Source organism: Amblyraja radiata, chromosome 2, assembly GCF_010909765.2.
Source record: "Amblyraja radiata isolate CabotCenter1 chromosome 2, sAmbRad1.1.pri, whole genome shotgun sequence".
Lineage (NCBI taxonomy): Eukaryota > Metazoa > Chordata > Chondrichthyes > Rajiformes > Rajidae > Amblyraja > Amblyraja radiata.
In genome coordinates this window covers 49,578,861-49,604,273 of record NC_045957.1, presented here as the reverse complement: position 1 = coordinate 49,604,273, position 25,413 = coordinate 49,578,861, and the positions used below count along the sequence as shown (strand labels likewise).

The window sequence follows — 25,413 nt, the reverse complement described above, 5'->3', positions numbered from 1 at the left end:
ACTGGATGTGGCTGTACGTGTTATCTTTCCAGGATTGCCTGAAACCGATGGAAGCTTTCTAAAGAAATAATTTAAAAAAGCATTTTCTATCTATATTTCTATCTATATCTATTTTGTTTGTATATTCGATTGTGTGGCAGGCGTGTCGGTTGGTATTTCGGGAGAGAATGCTGGTGGCAGCACCATGTGCACCAGGGGTCAGATCATCGCCAGTCTCTTCGTGCTTTCTGCTATGGAAGTAGGCTTCGGGGTCACCAGCGTGGTTTTGGGGGCAGTCAGCATCGCCAAGAGCCGGGCTCGCCAGCCCCAGCTCGGGGACTCTTCACCGGTATGGAGCGGTGTTTGTGTACGTTGCAAACTGTTTCTCCTCCTGGATTTCTTGCATTGTGTTTGGTCTCGGTGAAGGATTTTTGTTTTTGCATTTTGTGCGGGTTGGATGTGGGGTTTGGCCAGGTGAAGGGGCGACGACGCTTTGCTCTGTTTAAACGACTACCCATTTAAAACAAAAAAAAAGACAGGTACGTTAGAGAGCACTGACCGAGTTTGTGGAAGGTATGTAGATTGTTAAAGCTACTAGTTAAATGTGATTATTTTACTTTTACGTTGTACAATGTGAAAGCGATTATACACATGGGGAAAAGTGGATAATTTGGGGTCGTGCGCCGGGTGTTAGTGACATTTTAAAAGGAACAATGTGGCTGGGACCTGCACACACCCTCAGCCAGTCCTGGTTATCACCCTTTCCGTTGTATTTTAATTAACGATCTGCACCATGGGAATGGGAATCTGTGCTGGGAATATCTCGGACTGAATGCTTGCTTTGAAATCCGCTGTGTGCGGGTAAATTGGAGCCTTTGACTTTTTTTTTTTGCATCGATTGACGGCTTGCGACGCTGTGTTTTGTAAGTTTGAAACATCTGGAGAAAGTGACACTCGCAGAGACACCAGTGATTGTCGCCGGAAGCTTGCGTCCTTTTCAGAGACGGCCGATGTCAGCGATGTCAACATTTGAAACATGGAAGATGGACACGAAAGAAGAAGCGCAGGTTCGAGCATTTCTACCGTATTCCTGTAACCACATTGACGGGCACTGCTTGATCACCACAGTGAGAGCGCTGCTCGCCTTGGCCGCGGTACCAGCAGCGCCGAGGGTGTGATTGTCCCCACAGAACTCAATCCAATCTCCTCCAACCCTCCCATTGAAGCACTCCGACTTCTGCACTCCAGCTGACCTCTTGATGGTCATTACCTTCTCTATTGTGTGTTATGTTGTGCGCAAAGTTCGCATTATTCTATCACATTCAGATTCAGATTCAGATTCAATTTTAATTGTCATTGTCAGTTAACAGTACAGAGACAACGAAATGCAGAAGGCTCACCTATCCAGCCCTTCCACAGGTGCTGCCTGACCCCCTGAGTTCCTCCAGCACTTTGTATTTTATTCTATCACGTAGAGATAGAATGCATTTGTTTCATGCGTTTGGCAAATACTTTTTCACATGAATTCATCATCAGCCCTGAATTGCCACAAACCCATATTTTTGAAGTTTTTAGTTCTTATTTGGTGATTGAATAGTGGACAATCTTTGGTATTCATCTTCCTTAAACATCCTTTAGATTATTTTAGGTGAAAGAGGTTTCAAGACACAACAGTTGATTTAAATCAAAATTCTTTGTTGGTATATATTTATCTTTTGCATCTGGTTGATAAATCATTAACCGCTGAGAAGGTTTTCAGGAACACTGTGCCACCACATGCAATTGTTGACTATTTCAGTATCTCCCTTATTCCTCTCAAAAATACTGGAAGTATTTGTTAATGTCAACTGTTGATTCTCAGATGGCGGTGGAGGCCGATTCTCTGGATACTTTCAAGAGAGAGCTAGATAGGGCACTAAAGGATAGCGGTGTCAGGGGATATAGGGAGCAGGCAGGAACGGGGTACTAATTGTGGATGATCAGCCATGATCGCATTGAATGGCAGTGCTGGCTCAAAGGCCGAATGGCCTACTCCTGCACCTATTGTCGATTGTCAATTGATCATAGTATATTATTTATGAAAAGCTGGGCAGAATTTTCTACTGTGATTTTCTTCCAAGCAGACTGTTTCCCAAACTCTTTTTGCAGCTTAAAGTTTAGTCACGACAATTCCTAAAGAGGTGAAATAATTTAAAACAACAATTATTGCACATGTGTAGTATTAAACCTTTAAGAATGAAAACAAGAAGAAACAAACACAGGGATAAATCCTTTACAGTGTGTGCTTTATTCTGGCACAAAGTTTTTGAGATGCTTGGGTTGATACAAATTAGTGCACTTTTGGTTGTATCAAAATTTATATTGCTGACAATAGAGTTCTAATTGTGAAATAAGCGTGGATCACCACATAATTGCTTGCCATTCTTTGGTTGAAGTACTGTGGAAGGCTAGGAAGCACGTCAGGCGACACAAGGAACTGCTGGTGTTAGAATCTTGTGTGGGGCACAAAGTGCTGGAGTAACAAAGCGAGTCAGGCAGCATCTCCAGAGTACATGGATAAGCGATGTTTCAGTTTGAAATCTTGTTTTGAAATCAGTTAAGGACAAATGAGGGTCTGGCTGTGAATGACCACCTTGCTCAGCGGTTCCATGGGTTCTTTGTGCTTTCATTTTCCTGGAACGTGAGATAATGTTGTCCAGAGTACAAACTTTCAACCTTTCAAGAACTCATCAAGATATCTGCTTTGTACCCCATTGTCCATGATCTACACCGTATCTGACAAGTTGTCTTTCAAAATTGGAAATGATTATCAACAATTAGGAGAACAAAAACAGATATTATTATGATATAGTTCCCCTTCCAAATGATACGGATCTGACCCAGCTTTGTTTGTCCAGCTCTACGTTTTGACAGAATGAAGTGCTTCCTTAAATTAGTGCCTTTCTCAAGATTTATAGGTCTCCATTTCTAAATTTGTGTACTATAAGGAGTGGAGATGTTTTATCATATTATTCTCTAGTGGCTTGAAAACAATCATTCTTTAACCTCTGAGGATCAGATCATATTGCATGCCCTTGTTCATCTCTCATGTGGAACTATGTAATATTCTTGAGACAAAATCATGTGTATTGTTTCCTTCCATTCTGTCCGAATCACTTGTTTCAGGTGCTGCTTGCCAGGTATCAACATAATTCTCCTAGAGCAGTGCCTGAGACAATGGAATATTTCTCAACATGTTAACAGTCTTACACTTAGCTTTCTTGATATCTTGCAATGTGCGTGTCTTTGCCTGGACAGAAGTTAATCTTTTTCAGGTGGGCCTGCATGCTCACAAGTATAAACTGCAACATTTTTGGTGCTCTACAGAGGAATTTGACACCAATGCTTCTCATCGGCCATATAAAATTCTTCATGGTTTTCTTGTCAATAAAAATCACAGACTACTTGTTTGGAATCACACACAGCTATGCTTCATACACATAAAATTTCCACTGGAACCCAATGGGTTTTTAAGTATTTTCAGTTCAAACCATTATGTCCATTGTTTTGTTTTTCATCATGTACCTCAAAGAAAATTAGTCCCTGGAAATTTTTTACACCCTGTATTTCTCGTCAAGTTCAAGATGAAACAGCTTCTCAGAGCTTTGTGCTTCATTGTGAAAGCACTTTCCAGATTTCAGCGGTCACCTCCATACCACACGAAGCAGTGCCCTATAATAAGCACCTCACCATTGAGAAGCAGCAGTGATGGGTTGGTTAAATATGTTATTCATTAAAAGCACATTTGGCTTACAATTGTTATGTCAATCACAGCGTGCTGAACTGGGCCTCCACTGTCTAGATGTCATTAATCAGAAAAACATTTTTCACTGTGTTTATGAGAAAATATCACAATGTGAAATTTACTGCAATAATTGAAGACATTGGGTGAATTATCTTTTGTGTGAGAGGTATATTTCATTGCGAAGCAGTAACATTTATTTTAGTATGACAGCCCTTAAATTAGTGAAACAAAACTTGCGTTAAAGAAGGATGAAGTGTCTTGTGACTTCTTCCATAAGTATTTAATCCCCATGATACAATTTCACAATTGCATCAAGGATAGCTTATTGGTGCAAAGACAAATGTCCTTGGTTGGCTGGTATCTGGAATTTTGCATACACATTAGGCTTCCCTACCTGAGGAAAGATATACACTCTAAAGGAATAGTTATAGAGGTTCATGGATTGATTTAGGATGGGATGAGGGTTAGTCCTATAAAGTGAGATTAAGCAGGCTAGACGGATAGAGGAATGAGCGGTGATCTCATTTAATCTTGGAATTTTTTCTGGAGCAGATGTTTCCCCTGGATCGGGGTCTACAACTAACAGTTACAGTAAGAGGTCATAATAAATCACCTATTCAGTGATGAAAAGAGGGCAGTGAGCCTTTGGAATTCTGTACCGGCTCTGTTGCTCGATACATTCAAGAGAGAGGTTAAAAACACCCTTGGATATATAAGGAATCAAGGAATATGGGGTTGCAGGAGAGTGTTGTTGAACTGAAAGATCCAGCTGTGATCATAAAGGCAAGGCGGTATGATGTTCCACCTCTGCTTCTATTTCAAATGTTCTTAGAGTTCAATGAAAAATAATATTCTAGAAAATATAATTACAAGACTCGGCTTTATTGTTGGTGACAGTACAAACAAAACTCTTATTTTCTGGCATTATTTTTTTATTATCTAAGATGTTTTTTTCTTCTTTACAGTTTTTAATGTGTGGAATTTGTGGAATTGTCTGCGCCAAGAAGAAATCTGGTCGGATAGTGAGTGATTTATTTTTAAAACATCCAGCCCCAGTACTATACCAATTAAGACCACAATGGCAGTAGTTCAGCATTACCATTGTATTTCTTTCAAAGTAAATTCAAGTGTTGTTGTTCTTCACTGCTTTTCATGCATTGAATTATTCTGTGGGGAAATATCTTTGCTAACTTTAATACAACGTAGATTATATAATGGTACACAAGTCTTATTCAGGCATTGCCTTTTGTGTCACTAAGAAGTAAATGGAAGGCAAAGAAGATATTACAATTTCTCTCCCACACTATGATTGGTATTTGAGCTTAATCCACTCTCTAACATGAGCACTGCTTCAGGCAATCATCTCACGTTGAAAATTGTTTTTTTTTTCAAAGTTTGTGTGAATATCTATTTGAAGCATATTGCTGTGATTTTTAAATAGTCAGTCATATGGTTAAATAACATGGGAATAGGGCCTTTGGCCCAATTTGTCCATGCTGACCATGATGCCCACATGAACTATTCCCATTTGCCTTTGATCAACCCATATCCCTCAAAACCTTTCATATCCACGAATCTGTCCAAATGTCTTTTGATCATTGTAAATGTACAGTACCTATCTCTGCCATTTTCTCTGGCAGCCTTTTCCATATACTTGCTGTATGACAAGCATGTCACTTAGGTCTCCTTTAAATCTTTCTCCTCTTATCCTAAACCTATGTCCACTCATTTTAGACTCCCCTACCCTTGAAAAAAGACTGTGACATCCACCTTTTCTATGCCTTCATGATTTAAAAAAGTCACCCCTCAGCATCCTTTACTCCAGGGAAAACAATATCTCACCTTATAACTCAAGCCTCTCATTCTCTACATCACCCTTGTAAATCTTTAGCGCCCTCTGTCATTTAGTCACATGCTTCCTATTGTGTGGCACCCAGAACTGCACCAGTATCTTATACAGTTGTAACATGATACCACACCTCTAATACTCAATGCCCCATCTGATTAAGGCAAATGTTCCTTATGTTTTTTTTAACCTAAATTCACTTTCCTAGATTGAAATACGTTTACCCCTAGTTTCCCTTTTACTGCGACAACACCATCACCTCCATGGAAAAAGGAGCGCTGATGTCTTCAAGTTCATCAGCAAGTGCCACAACATTAGCAACAAAACACGGACTACAATTATAACCAGTGGATATTTAATTTTCATTAGCATTCCTTGAATAAAAATTCTGCCCCGTGAATATTCCAACCATCTGCTAAATGTCAAATAAGATGTATTTTAAGAGATTTATCTGTAAACAGTGGACCGTTTTAAATTCGTTGGCAAGAATAAATAAGTGTAATTCATTAAAATAGGATTATTATTGCTCATTTATGAACTATTATTTGTGTATCATATCAATTAGTCGAATATTTATTTTGCCTTCTAATTTTATTTGCATTCTGCTGATGTGGTGCCTGATTTTAACCCTTCCTGTTTCCTGCCAGATGATATTATTTTCTGCCTGTTGTATCTGTGGATTGATCGGAGGAATATTAAATTTTCAGTTTCTGCGAGCAGTAGCAAAAAGGACAAAATTTACTTACCCCATTCACCTCGTTTCCATGTCAATGGCATGCCTGGGCATTGCGGGATGCACCCTGTCTGCCTGGCTCACTTGTCGTCTGGCCAGCAACGAGCAACAGAGGATGTTCTTGGAAAGAGACCACTCGCTGCATCACTCCCATGAAATGACAGAAAAAGTATGTAACCTTTTTGCAACCGAGAATGTAGATACATTTTGTAAGTGTGATTTTAACTTTGCAGCAAGAAAAGTAAGAAAATTATGTCTATATTTGATTTTGTATTGCATGATGGAGAGGAACCTTCTGTTCAATCATGTTAATGGAATTTTTAAATTATTTGACAAATCCATTTTTATACTATCATAGTAATGGGATAATCATAATCATACTTTATTAGCCAAGTATATTTTGCAACATACGTGGAATTTGATTTGCCATACAGTCATTCCAATAAAAAGCAACAAGACACATTTAACCCCCCACCCCCCACATAAAACAAACCAGAGAACATTAACACAAACTTTTAAAAACACACTAAAAAAAACAAAAAAGACAAAAAGACAGACAGACCGTTGGCGAGGCTGCATTCGCTGACGGCGCCACCCAGTGGTATATCTTTGATTCAAACAACAGTGTGTGTAAGATGTTACTGGAAGAAATTCATAAAATGCAGCTGTGCATATTGTGATTGTAGATGTCAGTAGTATTATAAAAAAATTATCACAAGATTACAAAGAGCCATTTGACAAGTTGCACTTGTGTCAGTCATCTTATCCTATTTCCCATTCTTTTGTTATAAGCATATAATACTAAAACCAAATCAAATAATTTGTAAGAATATGAAGGGCATTATCCTCGAATTTGAACTGATTTTTTCCTTCAGTTTTTTGTGCATCTTTTGCTTTTCTTTACAGGCAGCCAATAGGTGGATTTATTTACCAGCATGTGACATTTCAATTATTTTAATTCATTTCTATTTTTTATTTAAACTCATCATGGACCAGAATTTCAAACCATTAAAATGCCAGATCTTCCTCTTAAACTTCATAGCCTCTTAACACATCTAACCATTCCTTTGCTCTTGATGACATTGTCTTCCCCTCTACTCTTTGCAGTTTAGTGGACAAATTGGCCTCATCCCTTAATGATTCCCCTTGTGAAAACACTTCAGACATCCGCCAGTATCTTTTCCAGGTGAAATTGGTAATTCACCATGTGAGAAATCACATGTGGGATTCCTAATCCCACAGTTGCATGGCATGGCTTTATTTTTATCATTCTATGGAACTGCAGAGTCACCTGTTAATCTAAACACCGCAAATACTGTGCACAATACAGTCCACACAATCATACCAGAGGTGGGTTAAAGAAGGCCCGCAGATAAAATTCCTTTTACTGAGACCTACATTTTGAGCAAACACTGAAGGATCCTGTTGTGTATTAGTACTGAATTTCAGACGCAGAGTAGTTAGTTTAGTTTATTGTCACGTGTACCGAGGTACAATGAAAAGCTTTTGTCAGGACAAGACAGTCAATACTGTACAACACATTTGGAGCTACCTATTGAGCATGAAATTCTGCATTAAGTATTGTTATGGTGTGTCCGTTTTAGTCTTAGATTAACTTGTTGCTTAATTTATAAACAAACGTCCTATTTTTGTTGGTGGTGATCTCTATGTCTGGTTAGAATGTCTCAGAAGTAAAAAGGGTGGGATTGCACTAGATCGGATTAACTGATCACCAACAAAATCACCACAGTGCACATGAGCTTCAGGAAATTATTAATAGAAACAGGGACAAAATAAATTAAATATAATAAATATAAATACACAAAAATACTGTGGAACATTCCAGTCAGCTAAAATGTCAGTTCTCCAATACAACTGTTGATATTTTATGTTGGCATTAGAGATGGGGCTTACTTTCAACAAAGGAAATTTGTGATATCTGAGCTTTCTTGAACTTCCAGTGAAACATTGGGATCTTTTTGGTGGGGAAAGGCATCAATATGAGAAATTGTGAACTTGGTCTCAATTGCCAGTAGGTCAAATCTGTACCTGCAAAATATCAATACATAATGAGTTGCAGTTAGGGAGCAATATTAGCACAGATTTTTGTGTCAAAATATTTGTGTCAGTAATGGGGCTTCCACCAATTTCAGGTGAAAAGAAGAAGCAGTAGTAAAATACAAATATTCTGCTTTCTGTGTCACCCACCTCACTGTGAACACATAGTAACCATTTCTTGCTGAATGTTTCACCATTGAAATGCATTGAGTGTCTGTACGTTTCTGTACTTGCGTAGCTGGTGTAAAATAAATGCCATCGAAAGTTAACCCCCATCCACTCTAAACTATCTACCTTTTAACAGCATGCAGTATCTTATTCAATCTTTCTGGAATATAATAGAATAGTTATTGCAAGTTTGGAGCTTTAGTCAGATCATATATAATGTGAATATATAGACCATTAAATTAAATTTCAAAATGCCTTTTGAATGTTTGTTTACCACCTCTTTTCTTCTCTCTGCTCTCAATTCAGTCTTCTTTCCTTTTTATTTTTTCTTGTGCACTTCATTTAGAATTGAATTCATCTTTCCCATTCTTTCTTCCCAATCTCCAGTTAATTGCATAATCCTTTGCTCAGACTAGTTTAAGGAGAGGAATAGTTGCTTGTCCTGTTCATTCGAGCCCTGGGTGACTTTTTCTTTCCTTGCACTGAAGTATCAACTTGCACATTGGTTTAATTTGCAATTTTGTTAAGTGTAAAGAAAGTCTAACCACTGATACCATCGGATGCTACACAACTTATGTCCTGTCGGCAAGTACTTACAAGAAATTACAGTTATGCAAGTAACATGCAATTTTATACATGCTGTTAAGGAGAGAATGTAAACAACTGAACACACTACAGAACATGGGATAATTTGCCATGTATCAATCCTCATTATTTTTATGTTTAAAGGCAAACCCAGAAAATAATAGGCGGGCTGTAACTGCAATAGGTGATGGACTTCAGACCATAACAACCTGACCTTATATGAGGAAACTACAGTCGTCTATTCAGGAGAGCTTGAAAGGCATGGGATCTATGGAGCTTGGAGGCAGCATAGAAATTATGGTTTGTCCCATAATATTCAAATATTTGTGATTTGCAATGTGTTATATCATCATGTCCATACACTTAATCACCAGCACCTTTCGTATTACTTTCTATATTTGAATCATCCATCAGTATATATTTCGCAGAAAGTAGACAGAAACGTTAAGGAGGAACATTGATGGTGCACTAACAGTGAGCCATGATGATGAACTGCAGCAGAAATTGTCGTTGATGAGTAGTGACTGGTGCAGGGCAAAGTGAATGTGCACCTGATTTGATTGGATTTGCATTGCAGAAAGTGTACCGATGTTTGTATAAAATGTAAGAGCCTAATACCTGGATGTTTTGCACTCTTTGTCATATTATTAATGGGACCATCTTCCACATCAATGCTCTTGGGGTGTAGCAATTGTAAGAAGAGCAATTTGAAGTTGAGCACAAGATCCTTGGCCCATTTGAAATAACTCCCACGAATGCTTCTTGGCTCATGTGAAGCCTTTGGGATCCAGATTTCAAGACACTGTTCTAGCCAGCTTAAACTGTTATGAGAAAACACCAAGGCATGGATTCCAAGACATCATTGATGCCTTATGGTCTACACACAAGCTGATTATCAGGTATAATAATCAGTTGCCTTGTGCTGATGCCGTGTTAGAAATAACAAAACAGCAGCTTTTATTTTTATGAGTATCAGTTTGGCATTGTCAAATATTTTACAGGTTCTCTGTCAGAAATAAATATTTGTAGCAGACAGTAATTCTTAACTTGATTTGTAGATTTGTTTAATAGAAAATTCTGACAATTGCTGAGATAATAGAAATCACGTTTCAGATAGAATGAGCCTTCACTGAATTCTTATCAAAGTTGATTAATGCTGATAGGAATTGTATCCCTCAGAGCAGGTCAGTCAGCTATGTAGTCAATAGGAGTCGTACTGTTTCAAATTTGGCAACAGCATACATACAAGTAAATTGAAAGAGAAAGATGTAGCTGTAAAACAAAGGATGCCCATTCAGTAAAACTGAACAGAAATTATTCACCTTCACTATATTTTCTTTCTTATGTGCAGAAAAGAAAGTATAATTTACTCAAAGAAAAATAAAATAGATCACATGTTCTCTGTCAGAGATAAATATTTGAAGCAGACAGTAATTATTAATTGCAGATTTGTTTAATAGAAATTTCTGACAATTATTGAGATAGGGCAAAAGCATTCATGGATACTTGAATCTGTCTTCACAAAACATTGTAGTTAAGGAAGAGAGAAAAATATTGGATAGGATAAACCTATCAAGTATGAAGCTCTATAGCATATTTGAAAGTGGATAAATGGCAGGCCCGAATGAAATATATTCATGATGTTAAGAGCAGGAAGGGAAAACATTGTAAAAACTCAGACCATTATTTTTCAATCCTCCCTGACTATAGGAACAGACAACAGCATTGGAGGATGGCTAACATTGTATCAATGCTTAAAAGGAAGGTATAAACCGTCATTACAGGCCAGTTCCAAGTAGTATACCTTCATTTAGAATATCACAGATTAGAATGGGTTAAGACATGACTGCATTTTTTGTGGCAGTTTGAGTCAGACGACATCAATTTTAGTGAGGATTTTGAAAGATGCCTACATGGCAGATTTGTAATAAAAAAATGTTCCAAAGATACAAGGGATAATGGCAAATTGAATGCAAAATTGTCTCAATAGCCAGAAGCAGATTATAAAGGCTGATTAATGTACTTTTGTCCAGAACGCTGATATTAATGGGATCATTACTTGGTCCCTTGTTTTTTTGGAGTATATATTTTTGATGTAGACGTGCACAGATGTTAAGGCAATTTGAAAATGATATAAAAAGTGTCTGTGTGGTTGACAGTGAGGAGAATTCTTTAAATGCAGGAGGATACAGCTGGTGCATTCTCTTGAGCAGAGGAGTGGCAAATGGAATTCAATTCAGAGAAGTGTGAGGTGAGGCAAGATAATAAACTGAATGCTTTCTATTATTAGCTCGGATACATATGAGCAGAGAGGTTATGGCAAAAACAGTATGCCACTTATAGTTGTGGTCATCACATTACGGAAACAATGTGATTGTCGTGGAGTTTGGTACAGAGGAAATGTGTAGGGATGTCTGGACTCAGAATTTGAAATTCTAACTGAAGATTGCATAGGCATTGGTTTTCCTTGGAACAAAGAAAGCTGAGGGGCTCTGTAATTGAAGTATATAAAGCGGGCAAAACAGCTGAGTGGCCAAAAAGCAAGGAAGATAGTTTGAAAATAATTGATAAAATTAGAGAGCGATTGAGGAACCATGTTTACATGCAGAAAGTACAGGGAATCTGGAATTCACTGCATAAAGAGGTAACAGACACAATGAACTGCAGATGCTGGTTAACCAAAAAGACACAAAGTGCAGGAGTAACTCAGCAGGCCAAGCAGCCTCTCTGGAGAACATGGTTAGGTGTGGGATGTGAAAGCTGAAGGAAAGGTGGGGACGGAAAAGTCTGGCAAGTAGTAGGTGGATATAGGTAAGGGAGGTCTTTGATAGGCAGATGTTTGGACAAAGGTCAGAGATGAAGACAAAAAGTGTGAGATTATTGTGGTTGTGTTCTTTATTATTGTACCGCTGCTGGCAACCCAAATACCACCGACCTTGGTTGTGTGGCAATTAAATTATATCAAATTATATCAGATGATGGAAGAGGTGGAATTGTGAAACCAGGGGAAAGAACATAGGTGGCAGGTGGCAGTGTTAGAGGGAGGAGGAGAGGAGACATTGGTGCGTGAAAGCGGGGAACAGGGATGAGAGAGGGAAAAATGGGGGTGAGAAGTGGGGCGGGGGGGGGGGTGGGGGCTGTTGGGGGGAGGTTGGCTGGTTTGGTTACTTAAAATTGGAGAATTTAATGTTCAAACTGGTATTATGTAGGCAATCAAGTGGAACATAAGGTGCTGTTCCTCCAGTTTGTATGTGGCCAAGGACAGAAAAGTCAGTATGGAATTGGGAAGGAGAATCAAAGTAGTTTGTAACCGGGAGATCCAGCAGGCCTTGGCAGGCCGAGCGCAAGTGTTGGCGAAACAGTCAGATAGTGTATGCTTGGTCTCACTGATGTAAAGGAGGCCACATCAGAAACACAGAATGCAGTAGATGACGTTAGAGGATGTGCACGTGAACCTCTGTCTCACCTGGAAGGACTGCTGGCCGTTCATGGATGGATATGAGGGAGCAAGTATAGAGATAGCTTTTCCCTATGTGCGTAAGGGAAAGTCCTGGAGCGGGGGCGGTTTGAATGGGAAGGAATGAGTTTCCATTCCTAAATGCCCATTCTAGGACAGCCAAGATGTCCTCTTTCTTTAGTAAATGTTGCTTCCTCCCCACTGTCACCGTGTCTCCTCTGTGTCTTGTAGTTGTGCTCTCGCTCCCCCTTCCCCAAACGGAAAGATAGAATTCCTCTAGTCCTTACCTTTCACCCCATTAACGTCCGGATCCACCGCATCATTCTACAACACTTACGCCACTTTCGACAAGAATGCATCACCAGTGACATCTTTTCATCTTCACCCATTTCTGCCTTCCACAGACACCTTGTTCACTCATCCCTTCCCACCCCAACCACCCCCTCCTCAGTTACTTTCCCCTGCAATTGCAGGAGATATAACATCTGTTCCTATAACACCTTCCACACATCCATCCAGAAACCAAAGCAGTCCTTCCTGGTGAGACAGAAGTTCATGTGTACCTCATCTACTGCAATTTGGCCACCTTTGCATCAGCGAGACTACGTGAACTGCCAAGGCCTGTTGGACCTCCCAGTTGCTAATCATTTAAACGCCCCTTCCCATCCCTACATGGACCTTTCTGTCCTTGACACCCTCCATTGCCAGAGTGGAACCACACGCAAACTGGAGGAACAGTACCTCATATTCCGCTTGGGTAGGTTACAACCTAAAGATATGAACATTGAATTCTCCAATTTTAGGTATGTACATCCCTCCTTCTTTCTCTTTTTTCTCTCTATTTGCCCTGTGCACCACCTGGAATTACACTCAATTCCTTCCTTCCCCAATCCCCTTCCACCTATATTCCTTCCACTTGCTTCACAACTCATACCTCTTCTATCCTTATCTCATATTTGTTTTGTCTTTTCATGTCTGGCCTTTGTCCAACTATCTCCCCATTAAAAATCTCCCTCACCCATATCCACCTATCACTTGCCAGGCTTTATCCCGCCCCCACCTCTCTTCTGGCTTTCACACCCTCCCCCATCAGTCAGTCTGCAGAAGGGTCCCGACCCAAAATTCACATATCCAAGTTCACCAATGATGCCGCCTGACCTGCTGAGTTACTCCACCACTGTGACATTTATTTGCATAGAATGCTAGTAGCAACGGAAAACCTCATTGTATTTCAGAACATATTTGATGCACGTTCTAAGTGCAATGATCTGGAGGGCGAATGACCTCATGCTGGTCGCTGGGATTAGGCTTGATTGATATTTTTCGACTGAATCACAAATAATGGGCCGAATGGCCTGCCCATAGCTTAAATTTTCTATGATTTTGACACTTTTATTTCTTCTTGACTCCACAGTATTGACGTTCTAAGAGCAATTGTCTAATTTCATCAGTGGCTTCACTCATCAATAAGTACGTTTTCTGTATAGGGCTATTAATTTGTTTCTCTTATAAGCATATGCCTGCGTGGTTGAAGTAGTGAACATTTCTCACAAGAAGTAAACATCACAACAGTATGCTTGTGTAAAGTGACGATTCAGAGGTTTAGATTTAAATCCAGCTAAAACCATTTTTTGAGTGTCCATACTCTATAATACAGGCATAGGGGGATGTTTTTGTATTCTTTGTTCAAGGCAGTTGCTTCGAAATAATTATTTTCCAAATTTATTTCTTCATATTCACTCTCCTTAATGCTCAATCAAAATAAACATTCAAAAATTCTTGTTGGGATAATTATTTTAATAAGATGGATGATCTCATTCGTTTTTTAGCATCCAATTTACATAAATAAGGAGTATAAGGAATTTGTTGAATTTAGACCCAAAAGGAACATAACATTTCAGAGGACACTAAACATTCATTTGGCTGAGTACATGCAAACAGCATGGACAACTTGCCAATGCACATTGACTAGTTTTGCCAAATTGCCTTCCCTCTAAAATTAAGTATTTTATATTTTGTTGATTATTATTAATATTGGAAATTGAAAATGTAATGTTCTATTTCTTGAAATTGCATTTTCAGTGTGTTTCTCATTGTAATGTATATTCACATGAAGTTTCTTTACTTTAACCAGGACATACATATATATTTTAGTATGTTTTCCAGAAAGGTGAATACTCACTCAAATGAATGAAGTGATTGCCCCAAAATTAATTGTCAATGGTTTCTGGCTGGTTGTACTAAAGTTGCTGAGTAATGGAGCAAAATGTATTTTGTTGTTCCTAAGTTGTCCAGGGCTTGTTATGAGTGTGGCATTTGCACATCTTTATAGAGTGTGCATTTTGACACAGGGCACAATTGAAGAAACTTCTTGCAAATAACCTTCTTCGGGCATTCAGCAGGAATATTCTGGATTTGTGTCACAATTTACTTAAGGTGGACTTTCAATTCTTCAAGGGGATTTGTTGTTTCTCAGTAAATGAAAGGCCTTTTCAACCTCATGCCAGGATTATATGGGGTAGCTTACTGAGGAATGGGGTCTAGATACCTTGTTGATAGACACAAAATGCTGAAGTAACTCATCGTGACAGGCAGCATTTTTGGAGAGAAGGAATGGGTGACGGTTGGGGTCAACTTCTGCAGTCTGAATTGATTGATTGATTGATTGATAGAATTTATTGCCACACAACCAGGGTCGGTGGAATTTTGGGTTGTCAGCAGCAGTACAATAATAAAGAACACACAACCACAATAAAAATGTAACACAAACATCCACCACAGCATTCATCACTGTGGTGGAAGGCACAGAACTTGGCCAGACCTCCTCCATTTTCCCCCGTGGTCGGGACCTCCACCCTTCGCAGCCGTTGCTGCGGGCGTCCAGATGGTAAGGGACAAAGTCAAAGGCAAGGTAAGTCCAGGATCGGCTCTTCCCCACCGGAGATCACGGCTTCAGGCTGGTGTAGGCCGCAGGCCGGCGGTCGAAGATTTAAGGTTCCCGCCGCGCCGCAGCCAGAAGCACCGCAGACCGCAGGGCCGGTGGTCGAAGCTCCCCTCCAGGGGTGATGGTAAGTCCATGCCGGACCCGCGGTAGAAGTTGGCCGTGGGCCAGCAGTGATGGCTTCTTCTTCCCCCGGGTCCCCCACGAGGGATCCCGGGCTGCGGACGCCGCGCCAGCTGGAGCTGTGCAGACCGCGGCTTCAGGCTGCCGGCTGCCCCGGGCCAGCAAAACAGAGCGCTTCCCTCCAGCGAACCCCAGCGAGGGCTCTCCCGCTCCACGCCGAGAGTCCACGCTGCGCCCGCCGCTGAAGCCCCGGGCGCGTCTCCGGGAAAGGCCGCGCTGATCCTTGCTGTTAGGCCACGGGGGAGGCGACCTGGAAAAAGTCGCCTCTCCATGGAGGAAGCGGCCAAAACGGTTTCCCCCTTACCCCCCCACACCACCCCCCACACAAAACACACCGAGAAACATCAAAAACATACTTTAAAACATACTAAAAAAGTTGAAAAAAAAAACTGACGTGCTGCTGACAGGCTCGATGTCTCGACCCAAAACATCACCCATTCCTTTTCTCCAGAGATGCTGCTTGTCCCGCTGAGTTACTCCAGCATTTTATGTCGATTTTCGGTTTAAACTAGCTTTTGCAGTTCTTCCTATACTAGATTTCTTGTTGACTGAATGAACGAGTTAACAATTGTTTGAAGTGCAGCTTTCAAGCATATAGAACATATGTTGACCAGCACACTCGGTCAGCTACATTGCACAAGCTATGTTGTCCGCACGGTCAACACCAATTTTGAACAAAGGGTTCCAACCCAAAACATCATCTGTTCATTTCCCTCCACAGACCCTGCCTGACCTGCTGAGTTTCTCAAACTGTTTATTTTTTGCTGCTGAAACCGACACTCTATCCCAAGCTCTCACTCGAGAAGCGATTATAAGGTGGACAGAGGAAAATTATCAAGGATATGCTCCAAACCTCCCTGAATCAATGCAACATCCTCCCTGACTCTTGGGAATCCATGTCTCAAAGTGAAGAAGGAGCATTTTGAATGGCGTTGACAAACTCAAGTCTACCCATCAAGAGCACATCAAGGTCTGCATAAGCAGCAGAAAGAGTGCCCCATCTCACAAACTCACTTCCTTGGAAACATGCAACACCCAACATCCCACTGACTCTTGGGAATACCTGGACCATGACCACTCTAAGAGGAGAAGGTTTACATGGAACACGAAAGAAAGCAAAGTAAATGCTAGCGTTTATTTGAAGAGGGCTTGTATACAAAAACAGGGATGTAATGCTGAGGCTCTATAAGGTGCTGGTAATAAGGCACCATATCTGAGGAAGGATGTGTTGGCTCTGGAGAAGGTCCAGAGGAGGTTTACAATAATGATGCCAGGAATGAGTAGGTTAACCTATAACGAGCATTTGTCGGCATTGGGCCTATACTCGCTGGTGTTTCGAAGAATGAAGAGGGACCTCATTGAAGCATATAGAATAGTGAAAGGCTTGGAGAGAGTGGATGTGGAGAGGATGTTCCACCAGTAGGAAAGTCTAGGACTAGAGATCATAGTCTCAGAATTAAAAGACGTTCCTTTAGGAAGGAGATGAGGAAAAATGCCTTTAGTGAGAGGATGGTGAATCTGAAATTCTTTGCCACAAAAGGCTGTGGAGGCCAAGTCAGTGGATATTTTTAATGCAGAGATAGATAGATTCTTGATTAGTACAGGTGTCCGAGGTTATGGGGAGAAGGCAGGAGAATGAGGTTAGGAGGAAGAGATAAATCAGCCATGATTGAATGGCGGAGTAGACTCGATGGGCTGAATCGTCTAATTCTACTCATATCACTTATGACCTTATATTTTAAAAAATGGTGACAATGCATGAGATTGCACAGAATCCCTGCATGAGAAGTGCACCATCTCTTAAGTTACCCATTCAGCCACTGTCGGGCACTTCCTGTCTCAATTATGAAAGTCTACAGCTCCCACACGTTACTTGGTTGTCACCTCAGACCTCTCAGAACTAGAAACAAGTCACCTCGGATCCTACCTGGTTCAAGAACATATACATTGAAGATAGACAAAATGATGGTTAATTCCCACAGGAAGAAGCACTACACATCAGGATCAAGACACCATCTTCAATATATTCACCATCTTCAATGCATTCAACATCATCCAAGAGGTTCTCTCGAGGTAGAGAAGCTTGCTTCCATGCATTGGAGTTGATAATTCCTTCAGAAAATTATTGTGTTACTATGGTATTGTGTAAATATGGTATTACTAAGCACATTCTGGTACAGAGCAAACAAATTCATATTCATAATTTGAGTCTGAAAATAATTTATTAAAGTTAAGTTAACTCTGAGGTAATTTCTGTTCCTTAAATTGAAATCAGAAAGTGAAGGCTCCACTCTGAGATTCTTCTTATTTGGTTTGGAATTTAAAAAAAGTTTGAATATCTTTATAATCTAGTTCAGGTTAGTATCTACAATACGAGTTGCTCTGCAATGGGCAGTAAAAAATAATAATAGGAATAGGAACTTGAGGGGCAACTTCTTCACTCAGATGGCAGTGGGTATATGGAATGAGGTGCCAGAGGAGATATCTGAGGCCGGTACTATAACAGAATTTAAAAGACACTTGGAAAGGTACACTGTTTGAGAGCAAAATGTAGGCAAATGAAATGAGCTTCAATAGGGCATTTTGATCGGCATGGACAGGTTGAGCTGAGTGGTCTGTTGATTCCATGCTGTATGACTGACTCTATGACTCTCAATCAGCTGGCTGTCCATTTGCTATTGGCTATAAAATGTAGACAATTATGTTCATTTTCCACATTTGCCAATGGGCAAACAACTTGCTATTAATGCAATCAAATTTTGTGTCATTAACATTTATTAATCTACATCCATTTAGTTTCATATATTATGTATAATTTTGTTCAGGTTGATCCTCAATTTCTTCGATCTATCCTTTTTCTGTATGCCTCAAATATCCATGTATTAATTTTAACCTTCTTACAAATTAGCCCTTTTGTAAACCACCTTTTATGATGCACAATCTCTATATCTAACTTCTATTTTTGCTCATCTCCTATCTTTCATTTTCCATGCCATTATGCCTTCATAAGATTGTTGATTGTAAATTCTGATCAAGGCCATGGTAAAATTTCAATGATCTAATCATTTGTATACCATGCGATTAATGGTTAGTTCTTTAAATCGCGTCCACATCACAAGATATAGAATTTCCCGGAATCTGTATACAATGGCGTCTTGCACTTCTGCTTCTTGTGCATAGAGGTGGAAAGATTGGTGGAAACAGGACCGTGACGTGAATGCTCTTTCCTTGATCCCAATGTTTAGATAAACATCCATAAAGAAGCACTTGGTACACATAATTTCATTAACAGAGCATTTGAAGAATTTAGTAAATTGTGCAAAACTCCACAGACGAAAATCTACATTTGTTTATATTTTTGTTCCAGAATTGATCATATCTCATATGCTTTCCTATCTAATTAAAATAAAGAATTATAATGATCTGAAATTTTCTTCAGAGGTCTTCAATATGCCTTTATTTTTATTGGAGAAAATGAAGAGATTACAGCTTTCATAGTGCACCTTTCCAAAACAGAGAGTCATGTTTATATAAACTGCTGATCTCTGCTCTTGGCACCTCATTTTCTTAGAATAGTGTCGCCAAAATCTATAGAAAAATAGTTGAGATCAGCAGACAGGTTTTGTCAACTCCAATAAAATCGGAGAGTACTGGAATCATTCAACAAATCTGTAGAGAGAGCAATGTAGTTTTAAATCTGAAACATTAACTCTGACATGTTTTCTCCTTAAATTTATTTCAGATTAACAGCCTCTGCATTTTTTTTTCACTGCTTAGCTTCAGGAAATATTGCAAAGGCTGGGGGGTGTGGCAATAAATGGATTGAGATTTTATTTTCAGGAACCCACACTGGTTCTTATGTTTCATGGGGCTTTTTCCACCATTTAAAATATATTATATTACATTTTATATTAATACCAAAATTACATAAATGAAACTTAATAAAAATGTTGATATAAACAAAGTATTATAATTCACTACTGGGATCATTATCCCAAATGTTCTTGTGTAAAAATAACTGTCGTGACACTGAGTACATCACATTGGAATTTAGACACAAAAAGCTGGAGTAACTCAGCGGGACAGGCAGTATCTTTGGAGAGAAGGAATGGGTGTAATTTCGGGTCGAGACCCTTCATTTGGTCAAGCATGTTGGATGTCAAAAATATCCAACATGCTTGACCAAGAGATACTTCTAAAGCTAAATATGTGAACAAAAACTAGTGTATTTACGTCCTTATAGTTGAACTTATATGTCACCAATTCTTTTTCTTCTCATCCCTTTAGTACCCAATCTATTAAATCAGCAACTATTTAGATGTATTTTGATTTTTGTAATGTCTCCACTACACTACCCATTAACTTGTTCCAAAATGTTGAACATTTTAAATAAGATTTCTTACTTCATAGCTGTTTAAATTGTATTTTTGTCGATTTATAGTTAAGGGCCTGTCCCACAATGCGAGTTCACCCAAGAGCTCTCCCGAGTTAAAAAAAAATCAAACTCGTGGTATTCTACAAACTCCTACGACCTTCCACAAGCATGTTCACGAGCTACGAGCTCCTACGAGTAAAAAGTAACAAATTATTTCATCACGAGTATTTTTTTACTCGTGGACATTTTTCACATTGTTGAAAAAACTTCACGAGTAAAAAAATACTCATGATGAAAAAAATCGTTACGTTTTACCCGCATCGTGGGACAGGCCCTTTAGAATTACATTGTTTGGTCCTTCTTTTCTATCTGTGTTAGAAGTAACAAGGAGAGGTTGAACAGACATGGATTGCTTTTTCTGGAATTTCGTAAGTTGAGGGGAGACCTGTTAGAAGTATATAAAATTATGAGAGGTATACTTATGGTAAACAGTTGGAACTTTTTTACCAGGATGGAAATACCACATACTGGAGGACATTGCTTTAAAGGTGAGAAGGACAAAGTTTAAAGGAGATGTGCAAGTCTTTTTTTTTACTCACAGAGTAGTGGGTGGCCTGGAACATGCTACCATGGTGGTGATGAAGGCAGATATGATAGTGGTGTTTAAGAAGCTTTTAAATAGGCACATGGATATACAGGAAATGGAGGGATATACAGGAAATGGAAGGATATACATAGATACATAGACAATAGGTGCAGGAGTTGGACATTCGTCCCTTCAAGCCAGCACTGCTGTTCAATGCAATCATGGCTGATCGTCCACAATCAGTTCCTGCCTTCTCCCCATATCCCTTGATTCTGCTAGCCCTAAGAGCTCTGTCTAACTCTCTTTTGGATGCATCCAATGAATTGGCCTCCATTGCCTTCTGAGGCAGAGGATTCCACAGATTCACAACACTCTGGGTGAAAAGGTTTTTCCTCATCTCAGTTCTAAATGACCTACCCCTTATTCTTAAACTGTGACCCCCGGTTCTGGACTCCCCCAACATCAGGAACATGTTCCTGCATCTAGCCAGCATGTCCAATCCCTTAATAATTTTATGTTTCTATAAGATATCCTCTCATCCTTCTAAATTCCAGTGAATACAAGCCCAGTCGCTCCATTCTTTCATCATATGACATTCCCGCCATCCCGGGAATTAAACTCATCAACCTCTGCTGTACTCCCTCAATAGCAAGGATGTCCTTCCTCAAATGAAGGCCAACATGCCATTAGCTTTCTTCATTACCTGCTGTACCTGCATGCTTACTTTCAGTGACTGATGCACAAGGACACCCACGTCTCGTTGTACTTCCCCTTTTCGTAACCTGACACCATTCAGATAATAATCTGCCTTCCTGTTCTTGTCATCAAATTGGATAACCTCACATTTATGCTCATGGAATGTGTGCAGGCAAATAAGATTCTACCTTGGCACCATGCACGGCCTGTGTTGTGTGTTCTATGTTTTATGTAATATTCTGGCTTCACCTAATCGATACTGTTAACCCTTTTGCATATTTCAGAGGCACACCCACTCTCTCCCTCTTTACCACCCAATAACATAGTTTATAGTCTGCAGACCTGAACGGCCCTCTATCCCTGGTGAATTTGAGAAAAATCTTGTTATTCTTCTCTTTTAGCTATTCCACCATAATACTGCACTACATATTGGAGTGATGTATTTGTTAAATTGACATTGGCCTAGAATAACAATCCATATGTGCGAATTCAAATCCTGTTGTGGGATTTAATTACTTTTAATAATGTTAAAAGGCATCTAGTATTATTAATCATATCTATCTATCTAATCTATCTATCTATCTATCTATCTATCTATCTATCTATCTATCTATCTATCTATCTATCTATCTATCTATCTATCTATCTGTCTGTCTGTCTGTCTGTCTGTCTGTCTATCTATCTATCTATCTATCTGTCTATCTGTCTATCCGTCTATCCGTCTATCCGTCTATCCGTCTATCCGTCTATCCGTCTATCCATCTATCTATCTATCTATCTATCTATCTATCTATCTATCTATCTATCTATCTATCTATCTATCTATCTATCTATCTATCTATCTATCTATCTATCTATCTATCTATCTATCTATCCGACCACTTCCTGTCTGCGTTGTAATTAAATCCCCCATAGTGCTACGATTTTTCGCCACCCTACTCGCCATTCACCTCTGCTGCAAGTCAAATAAGCTTTGTTCCGATCGGTGAAATAGTACAAAAGTTATGACGGTTTTGAAGGTTCCCTCTCCCCCACAACCCCCCTCCCCCACAGCCCAACACCTCCCCCCTCCCCCTCGCCCCAACCCCCAAGTTTTATTCGGATGGGTAGAATATTACAAAAGTTATGAAGGTTTAAAAAATCATGAGATGTACAGATGGTCTTCTCGCCTGTTGGTCACCATGAAGGTAACGCCCCTTCTGGGCAAGGAGTATAAATACCCGGAGGTGGGGCTAAGTCCACAAACCGTGTGGAGTCGGGGGAAGCCGCTGTGTGGAGTCGGGAAAAGCCGCTGAGTGAAGCCAGGAGGTGCTGTGTGGTGCCACAGCCAGCGCCCGCTGAGTGGTGTCCTTCCCCCACACACCCCCCCTCCCCACCCACCCCCCCTTCCCCTCTCACCCCACCCACCTTTTCCTCCTACCCCTCCTCCCCACACAACCCCCTTTACCCCTCCCCCGTTCCTCCCCCAACCCTCCTACACCATCCCACCCCACCACACCACACCACCCCACTTCCCAACACTCCCACACCAACCCACGCCCCCACGCAACCCCACCCCCCACACCACCCCATTCTCCCTAGAGGGGCAGGCTTAAGAAGATAAAGAAGAAAGAGAAGTAAACATTTACTGTCATGTTCATCTGGAAATGGCAAATAGTGGAGAGTCTGGAACCAGGAATCAAATACTAGTAGGAAGGGGTCATCCATTCAGAGCAGAACTGTGAAGACATTTCATCACCCACTGTGTAGTGAATCTTTGGATATGACATTGATGGATTTCAAGGTGCGAAGGGAATCATGGCATATTGGTGTTAGTGCAGTAAAGTAAAAATAAGGTAAAAGATCAGGCATGATTCTTATTGAATGGTGAAACTGCTATAAGGCACTGAATGGCAGACCTGTTTCCATTTTCTCTGTTCATCTTGGCCTCAAGCTGGGCTCCTCAACAGTATATAAACTATTTCCAGCCTATTCAGTTATCTCAAGATAATATCAAGAAACAGCTGAGGGCACAGGATGCAGATAATGGACATCTTGACTATTATTGAAGACCTGTGATCCAGAACTGAATGTACCTACAGCTAAGCTCTTCCAGTACTCAGATACATCCTGTTCATAAAAGACAATACAAATCCTCTATGACATTATGATTAATGAACATTCCACCCTCAGTCATCATCGTGATGGAAAGTCTTTGATGGCGCCATCAATAAATGACTCACTGATGTACAGTTTGAGTCTTGTCAGGATCACACAGCACCATGTCTCATTATAGCCGTGATCCAAACATGGAATGGCATTATCATTGCTGCTTCTCCAAATTCAACAACCTGGGAGCCATCAGTGGTCTGAAGCTCAAATGAACCAGCCACATAATAAAATGGCCATCAGCAGGTCAGAGACTGGATTCCTGTGGTAAATCTCCCTCTTTCATCCTGAAGCCTTTCTTTCATCTAGGAGACTTAAATCTGGAGCATGGTAGAACACGCTACACTTGTCTAGGCAATTGAACAGCTTCCAAGTTCAACACCAGCCACTAGAAAACATCCCATGCAGCACCCTAAACATACATTTTGTATCACCAGCATATGTTATATACAGTGTACACCATCTACATTATGCAGTGCATCACCTGCCCAGGCTACTCTGGTTGCATCTCACTGCTGTCAAGAAGGACAAGGCCAGGCAATGCATGGGAACATCACCACTTGCAGGGTCCCCACCATCATGACCAGGAAATAAACCACTGGTCCTTCATTGTCACTGCTTCCAAACCCTGGCCTTTCCTCCCAAACAGGACTTTCACCTGAAGGACTGCAGCAATTCAAGAAGGTGGCCCACTGCAACCTTCTCAGAAGCAATTATTGATGAGCAGCAAATGCCAGTCTTCCAGCAACAATTCTGAAAATGAATATATTAATAATGACATTAGCTCTTCTGATTCCTTTGTTATACTGTGTAGATTTTGAAATTAATTTGTGGTTTTATTTCTTAGTTTCCATATTCATTCTGCTCCATTCATTGTGTTAATGTGATGAATACGTTTTGACCCAATGTGCAATAGGGTGGCACAAGGCTGCCACCATGGGTGTCATAGTGGCAGTGCCAGACAGTCAGACTGTGACCAGACTGCAGATGGGGGCTTGGGATGGTGTGCAGGCTGTGGGGTTGAATTGCACCCGTCAAGAATCGAGCCCTAGAAAGTGGGGGAAGGGAGGGGTTTGGGTGACAAAATTGTCACTTGTTTGGAGAGGATGATCATTATTTCACTTCCTTAACATACCCTTCACTTGCCCCACCACAGCTAATGTCAGCCCCCATTTTTCAAACATTGCATATACACTAATTCCTCTGTGTATTAAGATAATCACACAGAAATATTAAAATAATATTTTTCTCTTGTTTTCATGTACAGGACATCCCAGATAACCTAGGCAACGGAATGCCACAAATTGTGCAGAATGGGAGACCAACTTGATCAAAATAATACATCACAGTAAAAGACCTTTACAACAACTTAATTCTGCATGAGGAATGTGATATTTTTTGCATATCCTGTATTAATACTGAAATGTGGAGTTCTGATTTGCCCAAAACTAACTGATGAACATTCGCCACTACTTGTTGCAATAGAAAGACATTACATGCATAAGGAGGCTATTCAGGGACATTAAGCACCGAGCTTTCAGGAGAACATTTAGAAGATCCACAAACAGCTAGACATGCCTCAATTACAAAATACTTATTGAAAATTCAAAGACTAAAGATTTAAGATACATTATTAAAGGGACTTTCCAAGAAGCATGCAAGAATCAATTACCTTAGCTTTAAAAGAGAGCACTTGAATAGAAGAATCATTAATTTTCAGAAATGCGTTTTTTGGAATGCAAATTATATAAAAACAAAATCAACCTCCATATTACTTTATTTATGCTGAATGCACTAAAGATATGTACAAAACAAATAAGAGATGTACAATTTAGCTATTTGGTGTTTAATTCTATATTTAAAAATAATGAAAT

General features: G+C 40.0%; 1 protein-coding gene across 1 annotated transcript; it reads left to right on the top strand.

Moving 5' to 3' along the window:
• On the top strand, positions 1–25,391 carry tmem196 (transmembrane protein 196). Its single transcript, XM_033046035.1, has 4 exons — positions 1–346; positions 4,729–4,785; positions 6,257–6,511; positions 24,807–25,391. The coding sequence occupies exons 1-4, from the start codon at positions 185–187 to the stop codon at positions 24,867–24,869; spliced, it is 537 nt and encodes a 178-aa protein (XP_032901926.1). The 5' UTR covers positions 1–184; the 3' UTR covers positions 24,870–25,391.
• Positions 25,392–25,413: the final 22 nt, after the last annotated feature.